The sequence below is a fragment of the Lethenteron reissneri genome, chromosome 58 (assembly GCF_015708825.2).
Source record: "Lethenteron reissneri isolate LAM-NWPU_2019-01 chromosome 58, ASM1570882v1, whole genome shotgun sequence".
Lineage (NCBI taxonomy): Eukaryota > Metazoa > Chordata > Hyperoartia > Petromyzontiformes > Petromyzontidae > Lethenteron > Lethenteron reissneri.
In genome coordinates this window covers 9,695,410-9,711,266 of record NC_083836.1, presented here as the reverse complement: position 1 = coordinate 9,711,266, position 15,857 = coordinate 9,695,410, and the positions used below count along the sequence as shown (strand labels likewise).

Genomic DNA, 15,857 nt, shown 5'->3' with positions numbered 1-15,857 from the left:
CTCATACACTGCTAGGGGCCACAACACCCGGGGTAGGAGACCAAACTGCAGACACCAGGCCTTTAACTTTCCAGGTAGCTGGGTGTTGTCGATGGACTGTAGGCTACTACTGATGTCTTTGCGCAGCTGTTGCACCTGGTCTTTGTCCTTCAGGCTTGCATCATACCACCTTCCAAGGCTTTTTACCGGCTGCTCAGACACTGTTGGGATTTGGTCATCTCCGATGAAGAATTTCAGGTCACAGAGTACTCCCTTCACAATCGAGATGCTGCGTGACTTGGATGGTTTAATCTTCATACGGGCCCAGCTGATGTTCTCCTCGAGTTTTCTGAGCAGTCTCCTGGTGCATGGGACAGTGGTGGTCAATGTTGTAATGTCGTCCATGTAGGCTCTGAGTGGAGGGAGGCGAAAACCAGAGTCGACTCGCTGTCCACCAGCAACCCATTTTGAGGATCTGATGATAACCTCCATTGCCATTATGAATGCCAATGGAGAAATGGTACATCCCGCCATTATACCTACATTCAGGCATTGCCATGAGGTGGTGAACTCTGAGGTGGTGAAGCAGAACTGCAGATCCTGAAAGTACGACTTCACCAGGGTTGTGATGGTGTCCGGTATGTGGAAAAATCTGAAGGCAGACCACAGGAGTTCATGGGGCACAGAGCCAAATGCATTGGCGAGGTCGAGGAAGACTACATGGAGGTCCCTTTTCTCCACCTTGGCCATTTGGATCTGGTGCCAGATCATGCTGGAATGTTCCAAGCAGCCAGAGAACCCTGATATTCCTGCCTTCTGTACAGATGTATCGACGTACGCATTCCTTTGCAGGTACTCGGCCATCCTCTGGGCAATGATCCTAAAGAAGATTTTACCCTCGACATTCAGTAAGGAGATTGGGCGGAATTGGCTGATGTTCACTGCATCCTTCTCCTTAGGGATCAGGACCCCGCCTGCCTTACGCCACACTTTGGGTATTATCTTCTTTTGCCAAGCTGTTCTCATAAGCCTCCAGAGGAACCTCAGGACGTCTGGTGCGTTCTTATACACTTTGTACGGGACTCCATTTGGCCCCGGGGCTGATGCTGTTCTTGCCCTTCGAACTGTGTTTTCCACCTCTTTCCATGTCGGAGGGCTGGTCTCAATATGATGTTCCGGGGGTTCAATGGGTGGGATATCTGATGGGATGGCCAGATGTTCATGTCGCTTTGAGTCAAAGTTTGTTGTTCTCAGGTGCTCTTCTAGGTCTTTCTTTGTTGTTTTTAGAACTCCACTTTTTTCCTTCGTGAAGAGACTTTTAAGGAACTTGAAGGGATCTTTATAGAATCGAGTTCTAGTTTGTTCTTTCTTCCTTCTGCGCTTCCGTAGGTTCTCTGCTCTACGGAGGGATGCCAACCGGGTTTTGATGTCAGCCTGAAGTGCCTCTATGCCCTCCTTTTCCACTTCCGAGGCTTTATACTGGAGGAATTGGATGTGCTATGAAGCTCTTTTTATAGATGGAAAGGGAGGAGCACTTAGGAGAGAATAAATTTGGAAGGATTACTCACACGTGCTTGGTGAACTTGTCAACCTGTCACAGTCCCGTAGGGCGGTAATTAACTCCCGTCCATCCCCGGGGGAACGGAGGCAACTCCATGCGCGCCGATCCCCTCCCAGCGTGCGGCACCTCGCATCATCAGGGGAAATTAATAACTTAATCCGAATGCTGTGCGCTGAAGACTTTTACGTTCATTGCCATCCTTACCATGCCGTGGGGCGAGCAGTGGCCCAACGCTGTGTGTGTGGGGAGACCTTAATCCAGCGGTGGGTTAAAAAAAACGGATCGTTCGCACGGCTTCACAATGGGACACGCGCACGTGTGGATGTTTGGCGGCTGACCGGCAGGTGGACGGCGTGAGGATGAAGCCGCCGGCGACCCCCGCGGAGGGACTGCACATCCAGCAGTCCTCTCACAAGTTCATCCTCAGGACCGACTCCGGCCTCACCGTGACCTTTGACCGCAAGGAGCACGCAGGTGCGGGGGCTGCACGGCCACCTGGGTTTAGGCGATTTACACTCCTGCCCGGCCGAGCCGTTGGCTGCATACGCTGCGTTCAACATTCAGTAGATACATCAGAGGATGGGGGTGGTGAGAGGGGAGCGGCTACAGCGGTGTTTCACGGTGAACACACCACGGGACCACCGTATCGAGGCCACCCAATCTATACGATCTCCCGGCGTGGCAGTTGATACAATTGGCAAGTTTCACAAATCCCCTCCCCACCTCCCTCTGTGAAAACCAGCAGTATAATGGAGTACACCTTGGTCACGTGCAGTGGGATGTGGGCACCCCGCCTCCCCTCCCCAATCTCTCCCAAAACGTCTGAGCAGCATTGAAGAGGAGGCCTCTCTCCCTCCAGCAAAATGTTCCCCTTCATGCGAGTGGTGGCTCTGGGCAAGAAATGGGTCAGCGCCGCACCGCTGCATCCCGCAGTCCCCGCGGTCGTGCGGGGATTCCCCCACCCGGTCTTGTCTGCAATCCCCAGGACGAGACTTTGCTCCGAGGGCCAACCCCAGGGCTTCTTGCCGCATGTCCAGCCATGTCCGTCACTTGGGCCCTGTCATTGTGTTTTAATGGATGTTGAACTTCCTTTGCTCCATGGGCCAACCCTCTCGCGGACACACGAGGGTCAAGGGTGGCAATGCAATCTGCCCTCTCATCTTGTATGGCAATTTTTAGTCGCTTGTTTTTATTTATTTACTCATCGAATGCTTAGTGTTTTCTTTCAATTAAAGGTGATGTATGTATAAAAATACATTATTATTTAACTTTACCACCTGTACACGGGAATAGAAGTATATGTGGTTATGGCGTTCTTTCAGCCTGCAGTGTAAAAAAGAACTGTACCTTTGCAGGCCTTCCAGAGATTTGCATACCAGCAACACCTGCCAAATGCACCGATGCAAAACTACTGGATAGGCGATTAATGTCATTTATATAAATGACGGCAATGTGATTTAAAAAAAATGTTTTAAACAAACCTAACTTGCAAATGCATTAAAGTGTGAAAATAAATGGTTTTCTCTTTTGATTTAAAGCTTTCGTGACTGCAGGGATTCATATTATTGGTTCTTTCGGTAAAGTCACGTAGAAGGGAAATAATAAAATAATACAAATATTGAACAATAAAATTATCACGACGTTTCGACTGCAACACAAGCAAGCTTGCAACACAAGCAACACAAGCAAGCTTGCAACACAAGCAAGCAAGCTTGTGTTGCAGTCGAAACGTTGTGAGAATTTTGTTTTATATTTTAATTATTTTATTATTTCCGTTCTACGTGACTTTACCGAAAGAACCAAGAATATAGGTTTTCGTTTATTTTATAATTTTTTGGAACCTATCTACGTGACTTTACCGAAAGACCCAAAGAATATAATAATAGGTTTTACCCTTTCTGGCAATAAAACAGGAGGTGTTAAGATGTTCAAACACCAAATAGAAACCTTTTTCAAGGAATCAAGTCTGAATTAACCACACGTGCTTGTGGTGAACATGCAAACAAAAATGCTCTGATAATATTTGCATTGTCTTTTAAACGGATTGGCCTACACCAGAGACAGCAGCCTTCTTTAGGGCTCAGCATCACCAGTGTGAGAGCAGAGAACGGCAAAAGGCGAGCAGCACAAAGACAATATGTATATCAGAGCATTTCTTGCTCGGGGTGAGCAGCTATATCATGGGATACCTTTTTTACGGTATCAAAGTATGGCAGTGGGGTATAATACGCGGTCAATGAGTCATTCTCAATTACGTGGAACTAGGGTTCATTGGCGTCTACTTCACAAAGGGAATTCTAACAAACAAATTGCGTTTTTGAAACAAAATGCGTCGCTGTCTCTGTACGCGTTCGCTTTTGCCGAGTGTCCGCCGCCCCTGTGCGCGTGTGCGTGTGTGTGTTGCCCGGCGGTTGCGATCCACCGCAGATGTGGTCATGCCCAGCTCTTACATGAGCCGGCTGTGCGGCCTGTGCGGCAATTACAACGGAAACGCCAGCGATGATTTGGCGACTCCCGACGGGCAGCTGGCTGCGAGCATGGACGAGTTTGGCCACAGCTGGAGGGTTGGCGACGATGCTCGCCACGCTCCTGCGAGGTCGAACGAGCAAAGGGTGTTCAGGTGAGAGCTACAGTGCACTCGTAGAATGGCTGCGAGCGCGCACTAAGCACATAACCACCACCACCATCGTCAGCAGCTACCATTGCCTTCCAACAGGGAAAAACAAAAAAACATCTTTTGACAATTTCACGATTTTTAAACTGGCATGGAAAAGTTTTCCACCTGTATATTATATGTTGAATATGAAATAAACAGGTATTTACATATTTCTTCTCAAGTTTTATTGTTTATTTTGTATCTCGGCCTCGCTGTGCGCTGCGTTGCACCGCTAGTCGAGTAGACAACCATGTATTCAATAAACCCTCGAAGCCAGGATGACCGTCCAACTCCGATCGTCATTTATTGATTGTAACAGGTAAAACTGGTGAGAAAACACAGATACAGCATCTGTTATAATTCGGAAACACCCACACAATGAACACCACAGCATCAGAACATTGTCTCAGATAACAATAGATCCTGGAAGGACCAGGCCCCCACATTACCCCTGAACAACTAGACAAAGGCACAAGCTGGTGCGTTGCATACAGGCACAGTGTATTCATCCCACTGCACCCCAAATGTACAGCATTACACTTAACACTAAACTGTGGATGAGATACTTCGTCATCACTCTCAGGATCGCAACATAGGCACAAGTCTGACTCGACCTACTAAATCACAAGTAACATCCACAATAAGGAAAGTCACAGGCTTCGTTACTAACTAGGCCTCGTATTTACTACAACAACTTAACGGCACCATAAAGGCATTTACATTGCTATAACGGTCATTCCAATATTACAACAGCATTTCCAATAGTATAAGAATATAAACAACTTACAGATAATGCTTCTTAAGCTCCCACAATGGACAAGTGCGGCTGTGGTCTCACTGAGATGCGATGCGTGCCGCCATCTTGACTTATCTGTGTAATGGCTGACGCACGCGTGGTACAATGGAAATCTAACATCGTCACTTCCTGGTCACGTGACCAACATTAGCATAAAAAAACAGGAACTTCCTGTGACCGTACGCTCCATAACTGCCGTGAGGCAAGACACTCCCCGTCTGGTATCTAGGAGATACCACCATTTATTTCCTATCTCATAAACAAGTGTATAACAACTTCAACGGGTCGACTTATTTGTCCATATCTTTGCGAGAGAGAAGTAGTACTATCTCGACTATGGGCCTGATGAAAGTTCTTGCGACTCCTTGCTTCGCAATCATAACCTCGACCTTTCGAACTTTTCCATCGGCACTTGGAATCGACTTGAGGATGCGGCCCATTGGCCACTCATTCCGTTTGGCTTGGTTGTCCTTCAGTAGGACGAGGTCGCCTTCTTGGATGTCTGGTCTATTAGACTGCCACTTGTTGCGCACTTGGAGTGTCGTAAGGTACTCGTTTTTCCAGCGACGCCAGAACGTGTTCGCGAAGCTCTGCACTTGTCTCCATTGACGTCTGTAGAGGTCTGCAGTGCTGGCCTCCTCGGTAGGTGCTGTGAGCACATCTGTCTTCTGGGTAAGAAGTGTAGCAGGAGTCAAGATGAATGGTGACTCCGGGTCGGTTGAGACGGGGATCAGGGGTCTTGAGTTAATTATGGCTGAGACCTCGGCCATGAGAGTGGTCAAGACCTCGTGAGAGAGCCGTGTGGACACGACATCACATAGCATGGAGTCGAGAATGCGTCGAGCAATCCCGATCATGCGTTCCCAGGTTCCACCCATGTGCGAAGAGTGGGGAGGATTGAAGATCCATGTGCAGCCTTGATCACTAAGGTATTTCCTGACAGAATAATCTTCGACATTCTCCGTATTGATCTTAAGCTCTTTACATGCTCCTATGAAATTGGTTCCACAATCAGAACGGAGTTGCTTGGCTGGCCCTCTGATGGCAAAGAATCTCCGGGGTGCATTTATAAAGCTCGAAGAGTCCATGGACTCGATGACTTCGATGTGCACTGCTCGTGTACTCATACAGGTGAACAGCACTGCCCAACGTTTGCTGTTCGCGAGCCCTCCTCTGGTGCGGCGGGAGATAACTGTCCACGGTCCGAACACGTCAATCCCTACAGAGGTGAAGGGAGGTTCCACACTGAGTCGATCGGCTGGGAGGTCTGCCATTTTCTATTCTTCCTGTTTTCCACGTAGCTTGCGACACCGGATACACTTGTGGATTGTGCTGGTGATGCACCTCTTTGCTCCAACGATCCACAGCCCTGCAGATCGGATTGCTCCTTCTGTGAAGTGCCGACCCTGGTGCTTGACCTTCTCGTGGTAGTGGCGTACGAGTAAGATTGCGATGTGGCTCTGACTTGGGATTATGAGGGGGTTTCGTTCATTCTCATCTAATTTTGCATTCCCTAGCCGACCACCGATCCTGAGCAAGTCGTCTTTGTCCATCCTGGGGTTTAGCTTCCTGAGGGTGCTGACCCTAGGAAGGTCTTCTCCCTTGTTGATGGCCTTGATCTCACTTGCATACGCTGCCTGTTGCACACAGCGGAAGATTGATTTCCTTGCTCTGGAAAGCTCGTCTTCAGTGCGTGGCACTGCGCAGTAATGCCATCCATTGCAGCTACCAGTGGTGCCTCTCATCGGGCGATGGAAGCAGTCTGCGATATGCGTTAAATGTGCTATCGCTCGCACGAGCGTCGTCCATTTCGAGAAATGTTCAAAATGGTGTGGACTCAGTGGACTTCTTGGTCGCACATTTGTTACGAAAGTTGTCACTAGAGGACGAATCTCCTTGTCGGACTCGGGCTCTATGACTCCAAAGGTCTCCTTGGTAGTACATGGGCCAACGTCACGTCGTAACAGGAACGCTGGACCCGTCAGCCAGATGGTTTGATTCAGCAGAGATGCAGGGACGGACCTAGTTGCGAGATCTGCTGGATTCTGGTCAGTTGGAACGTAATTCCATTGCTCCGGCTGCATCGATCTCCTGATGCGCTCCACCCGGTTGCTGATGTAGGTGTAGAACCTTCTGGTTTGGTTGTTTATGTAGCCTAGTACGACCTTACTGTCCGTGTAGAACTTGACCGCGTCCAGTTTGACGTCAAATTCGTCTAAGATCAGTTCCGCCACCTCTGTAGCAAGAACCGCTCCACACAGCTCAAGCCTTGGGATGGTATGGTCCGGTTGTGGGGCCTTGCCGTGGAACTTCTTCCAGGATTCCCACTCGGACGACAGCTCCGGGTCTAGGAACGGAGAGGCCACGGCCGCAACAACCACCGCCACGACCACCAGCAGAGTGACGAGCAGCGGCTTCGTCTTTGGCTTCCTCTTGTCAGTGAGGACTGGCTTGGAGAAACGTGGAGGAACAAAATCCATCGAAGATGGTGGATGTACGTGCAAAGTTGTGGTGGTTTCTTCGTACGTCTGCACAATACAGCCTTGACTTCTCTCGCCAAGTTTCTCTTTCAGCGTGAAGTGGTTGGGGCACGGTTTGAAGAGCGACGTGCATCCATTCACGAGCACACTCGTTCTGAATGTGCTAATGTGGTCTGGTTTGTGGGTCCCATCGAGACAAACGTCACCCACGATGACCCATCCTAGATCGAGTCTCTGGGCGTAGGGAGCGTCGTGAGGTCCATTGCGTTGGTCGCGAACCTTGTGGACTCTCAGCATGTCCCTGCCGAGCATAAGTAAAATCTGTGCCGCGTCATCCAATGGCGGGATGAACTCTGCTATGGGTTTCAGGTGTGGGTGGTGACGTGCAACTTCGGGCGTGGGAATCTCACTCCTGTCGTCCGGTATCTCGTTGCACTCTGTCACCGTAGGAAGGGCTAGCTTCATGGTGCTATCTATGGTTTCCACCATGAGGCCGCTCGCTCTTCTTCCCGCTGTCTCCATCAATCCTGAGCATGTTCTGAGCGTGTATGGAAAGGAATTCCCACCTACACTTAGCTGATCAAAGAACTCTGACCTTGCCAAAGACCTGTTGCTCTGGTCGTCCATTATGGCATACATCCTTACTGCCCTTTCAGGATGTCCTTTGGGATAGACTCGGACGAGGCATATCTTTGAGCAAGATCTTCCTTTGAAGCCTTCTCCACAGACTTCTGTGCATTTGGTTGTGATTGACGAAGTGAGTGCGGCGGTCTCGCCTTGCTCCCCGCCGTGCTCTGCTTCAGGATCGGAAGCCTTAGTGCTACTGGGTTTCGAGTAAAATGTGTGCAGAGCAGTTGCGTGTTTGTCGCTGCCACATTCCTCGCACTTGATATCTGCCTTGCAATTCCTTGCAAGGTGGTTTGTAGAAGCACAGCATTTGAAGCACACTCCAAATTCTTTCAGCATGTTCTTCCGCTCTTCCAATGGCTTCCTCCTGAACTCACGGCATTTCTGGAGGGAGTGAGGTTTATCATGCAATGGGCATTGCTTCTCTGGATGCTCTATCTTTTTCTTTGTGGTGGTTGCCTGGACAGAGTTTGCGAATGTCGTAGGAGAGACCTCAGTCTTGTGTACGGAAATTGGCACTCTCGCTGTTCCTCGTTTCGCCGTTGTCCTTTCCATTTTTGGGAGATCTGGACTGGAAATCCCCGTGGTGCCAAACATGAAACTCGGGTCATTTCTAGTCTTAGCCAGGTTGCGGATAAACTTTGAGAAAAAAGAGAATGGGGGGAATGCAACCTGATGCTCTGACTTGTATCTTGAACCCGCTGTTCTCCATTTTTCCTGCACGTCAAATGGCAATTTCTCTACGATGGGGTTCACGCCATGGTAGGTATTCAAGAAAATGAGACCTGGTAAGTAGGGATCAGCCTGGGCTGATTCAAGCTCCATCAAAAGATCTCCAAGCTCCCGTAACCTTTTATTGTCTTGACCAGAGATTTTTGGAAAGTTCTGCAACTTCTTGAAGAGAGCCTTCTCAATGGTTTCTGGGCTTCCATAGCACTCCTCGAGCCTCTCCCACACCGCATGCAGGCTTGAGGCAGGGTCGTCAATGTTTGCTGACCGGATCCTCTTTGCGTACTCTGCAGACTCATTTCCTAACCATTTCACCAACAGGTCGAGTTCTTCACTTGCAGAGATGTCTGCATTTCGGATTGCATTCCTGAAGGTAGATCTCCAGGCTCGATAGTTCTCAGAGTGGTCATCAAACTTAACGAGTCCTGTGTTGATTAGTTCGCGGTGAGCCAGGTACCTAGCAAAGTCTCCTAGTCCTGCTGATCCAGGGTGTGTCCATACTGGCGCTTGTGAGGCGGCATTATTGGCTGTATTGCCTAGCATGCCGTCATTTGCGATGGCGTTGGACTGTGGGCCCAAAGGGTTTCGATCACGTTGGTTGGATCCCCTTATGTGACTGTCTGGAATGTGGGTCTGACTTGGTGCATCCATGTCTGACCCCACGTGCGCGACGCTGAGTTGGCGACTAACTGCCAGAGTGGGATATGCATTTCCACCATTCCTGTAGACAGCATTCATGTTCATTCGGTGTGGAGATGGCGATGCCTGAACGTCCACCGTTTGTTCAGTATGGTTTGGTGGAGGAGCATTGATGCATTGTTCAGACCAGTCCAAAATATTTTTTCTGGTGAGTTGATCACGGTCCTTGACAGGTTTCTGAGTGCCAAACTCACTCTAATTCTCTTCCTTATCCAGGTTGGCTGCTGCCTCGAGCACCTCTGCCTGGGCCATTGCAGCAGCTGCTTCCCTTTTGAGTTGTAGGGTGCTTAACTTAGCATCTAGCTCAATTTTCTTCCGTGTGGCAGTAGCCTCTAATATACTCTCTTGCTCTCGTGCGGCAGCAGTTGCTATGCTTGCTTCTTCTTGTATACGAGCCCTTTCAATTAGCATGGCTTCCTCTTCGGCCATGTAGGCAATACGGGCGTTTGCTGCTTCTGCTGCGGCGCGTGCCTGAGCTGCTGCCATACCAGTAGATGATATATGTGAGTGTGCTGAGGCTTTAGATCTTGTGGTGGACCTGGATGAGACAGAGTGCTGAGATCGTGTCTCTCTTAAGCCCTCCACACGGTCCATTGCATCTTGTATCACTGCCTGCACATTATCATCGAGCAGTTCAAGGAAGTGCTCTTGTCTGCGCACTCCCTCAATGCCCTCATCTGTTTTCACCTTCATCAGGAGGGAGATGTATCTATTTGCCAGGAGCTTGTAGCTTGAGCTGCTCACATTTATTCGCTGGATGGCCCGCTGAATTGAGGCCACTGTGTCTGAGGCATTTGAAGCTTCAAATAAATCTGCTTCAACCCGGTTCCATGCCCGTTGTATCCTGGCATCCAGGTCCTGTTTCTCAGCCTCATAGCTTTCCAAGGCCTGTTGCGTCAACCTGACCTCCCTCTGGGGCCTTGAACTCCCTTGGTCCTCTTGAGGCAGGATGGGAGGTCCTGGATTGCTTAAATCATCTTCTTCAGCATCTCTCCCTGATGAACTGTGGCTGTCCATGCTGCGATGCTTGCAACACGATTTTAATGTAGACTCGTTGCAGAGTTCCTTGCTTGCTGCAGGCTGACTGCTTGAGAGCTGGTTGCTTGCTGCAGGCTGACTGCTTGAGTGCTGGCTGCAGGGCTGGTTGGAAGCTTCAAGAAGACTATCTTTTTACTTGGCTGCAGAGAGCTGGCTGCAGCACTGGTTGGGAGCTTCAGGAAGAATATCTTTTTACTTGGCTGCAGAGAGCTGGCTGCAGCACTGGTTGGGAGCTTCAGGAAGAATATCTTTTTACTTGGCTGCAGAGAGCTGGCTGCAGCACTGGTTGGGAGCTTCAGGAAGAATATAATTTTACTATCTCGGCCTCGCTGTGCGCTGCGTTGCACCGCTAGTCGAGTAGACAACCATGTGTTCAATAAACCCTCGAAGCCAGGATGACCGTCCAACTCTGATCGTCATTTATTGATTGTAACAAGTAAAACTGGTGAGAAAACACAGATACAGCATCTGTTATAATTCGGAAACACCCACACAATGAACACCACAGCATCAGAACATTGTCTCAGATAACAATAGATCCTGGAAGGACCAGGCCCCCACATTACCCCTGAACAACTAGACAAAGGCACAAGCTGGTGCGTTGCATACAGGCACAGTGTATTCATCCCACTGCACCCCAAATGTACAGCATTACACTTAACACTAACCTGTGGATGAGATACTTCGTCATCACTCTCAGGGTCGCAACATAGGCACAAGTCTGACATCGACCTACTAAATCACAAGTAACATCCACAATAAGGAAAGTCACAGGCTTCGTTACTAACTAGGCCTCGTATTTACTACAACAACTTAACGGCACCATAAAGGCATTTACATTGCTATAACGGTCATTCCAACATTACAACAGCATTTCCAATATTATAGGAATATAAACAACTTACAGATAATGCTTCTTAAGCTCCCACAATGGACAAGTGCGGCTGTGGTCTCACTGAGATGCGATGCGTGCCGCCATCTTGACTTATCTGTGTAATGGCTGACGCACGCGTGGTACAGTGGAAATCTAACATCGTCACTTCCTGGTCACGTGACCAACATTAGCATAAAAAAACAGGAACTTCCTGTGACCGTACGCTCCATAACTGCCGTGAGGCAAGACATTTTGCATCTGGAAGGCAGTGTTAACAATCACTTTAACAAGTAGTAGTAGGCTTTCGCGACCAATATTATCCATAATAGAGGTTTTTGGGTTCGATCGCGGGTTACTCTCCAACACACCCATGTGCTGAACTAGTAACTAATTGACACGTTTTGTTTACGTGACAAACCTTACTATTGGCTGTGTCGGGCGGTGTCGGGTTTAACGACGCATTTATATTTACGCAATCTAACTCAAACCCTTTGTTTTGGATAATATTGCTTGCGAAAGCCCGCGTGTGAAACTGGCGATTGAAATATTGGAGTGTTAACGATTAATGTTTTGATTATTTTGTTTACTGTACTCATGCACCATTGCAAACCCGGCCCCTCAGCCTTTTGGTTGGGCGAGCGTCGGATTAGAAATGCGATCGCTGTGGAAAGGTTCAGGTTTAACTTGCGACTTCGACGTAAAATTTTCCCAGCAGGCAGAGAAGCGTCATTCTCTTGGGCTCACCTGGTGTCCAAAAACAAACGCCATCACACAGACGTTGAATCGTGCGCAGCGCGAAAGCGGAGGAGCATTGCTGGCGCCGCTTAATGATCGCACCTTTGGGTTTTTTTGCTGGCAATCTTTAACTAAACTATAAACTATTTTTTTTATTTTTACCAGGTAAGGCTTACTTGAGCTATGTAGCTCTTTTTCAGAAGCGACCTGGCCACAAACGATAGCTCACCCAAAGTGGCTTATCATCACGTGGAAAATGTGCAGCAGCCAAATACTCTAAACGCGTGATGTTGATTCTAAATGTGGAGAAAAAAATGGAGGGTCCAGAGAAAAATCCACGTGACCACAGGGAGAGAGACATGCAAACTCCACATATACAGCAGCAGGCGTCAGGGTCGGGATCGAACCCACAGCCTCCTGCAAACCAAGCGAGGTAGTTAACATCTCCTACCCACAGTGATGATGATTATGATGAGAGAGACACGCAAACTCCAAATATACAGCAGGCATCAGGGTCGGGATCGAACCCACGCCCTCCTGTATACAAGGCGGGGCATTTAACATCTCATAGCTACCATCTCATAGCTACCATGGCGCCAACGTTAAACGCACGTTGTTGTTGTTGTTGTTCTATGCTTAAACCGCGGGGGGGGGGGGGGGGGGGGGTATGCGGTGATCTGACGCGGGCGGGTGCGTGGCTCTCCTAGGAGGGAAGCACCTTCCTGGATGCAGGAGGACTTCGCTGACCTGTCCTGCGATGCCGGCCAGCTGGCAGAGCTGCTGGGCGCCACCGCGTGTGGGATTATGAAGGAGGCCGAGGGGCCCTTTTGGCAATGCCTCGACGAGGTTCCCCCTGCTCACTACTTCACGTAAGTCGCAGCGAGCGCCGAGATCTGGCGTGGAACGTCAAGTTCCTACGGTGGGGGGCATCATGTCACCGTTACATTAAAATTGTTAGAATGCAGATACGTCATAAGATTTCGGTTAATTCGACGTTTCATTTTAATTGTTTAAATATTATAATGCAGATACGTTATAAGATTTTGGTAATAATTCAGCCATTACGATTTAGCCGTTGTGACGTTAAATTTTAATTGTTAGAATTCAGTAATTTTAAGTTAGCTTAACTGTCAATTATCCTTACTCTCTGGTTCTTTCGGTAAAGTCGTGTAGATAGAAAGGTCGCAACACAAGCGTCCGTCATCAGGTGAGAAATAATGATCTGCTGTTGTGGCTTTATATAGGCACGGGAGGGGGGGGGCAAGGGGGGTTTTGTAGAGTCGTGGCTGCAGGAGTTCACAGGGAAGAGGGGGGAGAGTTTGGGGCGTGCAGGGACAGGTGGGGGCTGGAGAAATTAGCATGTCCATGAGCTTGAATTAGTAAACGAAAACAGCACGGGTGTAAGAGTGAAAATCACAGCAGTTAAAACTTGCCGTGGTTTATCACATCCTTCCAATAATTGCTCAATCTGAATCCAGCTTCTCGATTAAAGTTTTGTCTGTGTTTGTATGTCTGGATGGCTTCGTGAACAAATCTGTGATGGTAGCCCGAGGGTTTGCAGAGCACCTTGGTCTCGGAGAAAACGATGTCATGTGTGCCCACAGCGTTGAAACAATGATCCGCCACCGCCAAGGTGTTGGTTCTACCGTGTTTCAAATCCGCTTTGTGTTCGAGAACCCGGTCTGATACATGTCGCTTTGTTTCACCAATGTAACTGCTGCCACAGACACAACTCACCGATGGGATGAAATCACGAATTTAGTGTACTGTAATGAACCGAAATTGGATCTTGTGTTTGTTCAAGATTTTGGAAATCCTTTTGATGACCATTCTCGGATGTTTTGATCGAGAAGAGACCTGATGGCTCGTTGGGACACTCTATCTATAGGAAAGCCACCCACACGGATTCCTATCTAAAGCCTGACTCCCACCACCATCCAGCCCAGAATAAGTCCCTCATCAAAACACTCCATCATAGGGCTCGTTGCATCTCCGACCAGCACCACCTAGCCAGTGAGCTTGAGCACGTACACCAAGCCCTCAAGAAGAATGGACATTCTGACCGCACAATCTGCAAAGCTGCATTCCCAACCATGGGTAGATAACCATCTGAGGACCCAATCAAAACCATCACCTTTCCATACATAGCAGGGGTCACCAAAAGGATTTCCAAAATCTTGAACAAACACAAGATCCAATTTCGGTTCAATACAGTACACCAAATTCGTGATGTGATCCCATCGGTGAAGGATGTAATTCCGGACATGCAATGTCCTGGTGTCTATAAGCTGAGTTGTGTCTGCGGCAGCAGTTACATTGGTGAAACGAAGCGACGTGTCTCAGACCGGGTTCATGAACACAAAGCGGATTTGAAACACGGTAGAACCAACACCTTGGCGGTGGCGGATCATTGTTTCAATGCTGTAGGCACACATGACATTGTTTTCTCCGAGACTAGGGTGCTCTGCAAACCCTCGGGCTACTATCACAGATTTGTTCATGAAGCCATCCAGACATACAAACACAGACAAAACTTTAATCGAGAAGCTGGATTCAGATTGAGCAATCATTGGAAGGATGTGATAAACCACGTCAAGCTTTAACTGCGTGATTCTCACTCTTACACCCGTGCTGTTCTCGTTTACTAATTCAAGCTCATGGACATGCTAATTTCACCAGCCCCCACACGTCCCTGCACACCACAAACACCCCCCCCTTTCCCCCGTGAACTCCTGCAGCCACAACTCTACAAAAAACCCCTTCCACCCCTCCCTTGCCTATATAAAGCCACAACAGCAGATTATTATTTCTCACCTGATGACGGACACTTGTGTTGCGACCAAAACGTCGTGTTCTTTTAATATTTTTTTCTATTTACGTGATTTTACCGAAAGAACCAGAGTATGGATTCCTGCAGTCATGGAAGCTTCAAATCAAGATTGTAAATTATCCTCTTAGAATGGTAAATTAGCTTGCGAATCTTTACTCGTTGTGAATTAGTAACAACAATTTATCTGATAAGATTGTTAAAATTGAGCCAAGTTAAACTTGATATTAAAATCCAAGCCGTCAAGAAACTGGCGACAAAAATGTACCCATTCAAAATTTGAGATAAGTGACGCCAGTGGAGCAAGTGGCCCAGGTGGTCAGCGCACTGCACGGTGAACCTGGCGACTTTACGCTTCAGTTCGCGGACACAGCTCACACGAGTGGCAAACGGACATCTGAACCGGTCCCAGGCCCCACCTGCCCATCTCACCAACTCGCGCTGACCAGTGTGGCGCAGTGCGGTCAAACAACCCCGGTGACTGCGCGGTCAAGGGCCCTTCCATGCAGCGGGCGCATTGACGTGGAGATGTGGTTATGGCGCGTCGCATCGTGTGCTGTGCTTCCACAGGAACTGCTTGTACGACATGTGCGAAAACATCGGAGACCGAGAGACATTCTGCAGCAGCCTGGAGGTTTACGCGGCAGCCTGCCAGCAGCAGAGCATCACTCCCAGGAGCTGGAGGAATGTCACGGGATGCGGTGAGATCTCACTCACCGACGTCACTCGGCACCTCTGATGCAATTACAGGCACCACGGTGGCGAGATATTAACTACCTCGCCTGGTATACAGGAAGGTCGTGGGTTCAATCCCGACCCTGACGCCTGCTGTATATTTAGAGATTGCGTGTCTCTC

The 15,857-nt window shown here is 48.8% G+C and overlaps 1 protein-coding gene across 1 annotated transcript in view; it reads left to right on the top strand.

Moving 5' to 3' along the window:
- Window positions 1-15,857, top strand: part of LOC133357469 (zonadhesin-like) — an 83,887-nt gene that overhangs the window by 53,403 nt on the left and 14,627 nt on the right. Inside the window, exons 31-34 of the mRNA XM_061575414.1 lie at window positions 1,885-2,014; window positions 3,968-4,160; window positions 12,882-13,043; window positions 15,572-15,702. Coding sequence (XP_061431398.1) covers window positions 1,885-2,014; window positions 3,968-4,160; window positions 12,882-13,043; window positions 15,572-15,702 — 616 coding nt within the window. The remainder of the gene's footprint in view (window positions 1-1,884; window positions 2,015-3,967; window positions 4,161-12,881; window positions 13,044-15,571; window positions 15,703-15,857) is intronic.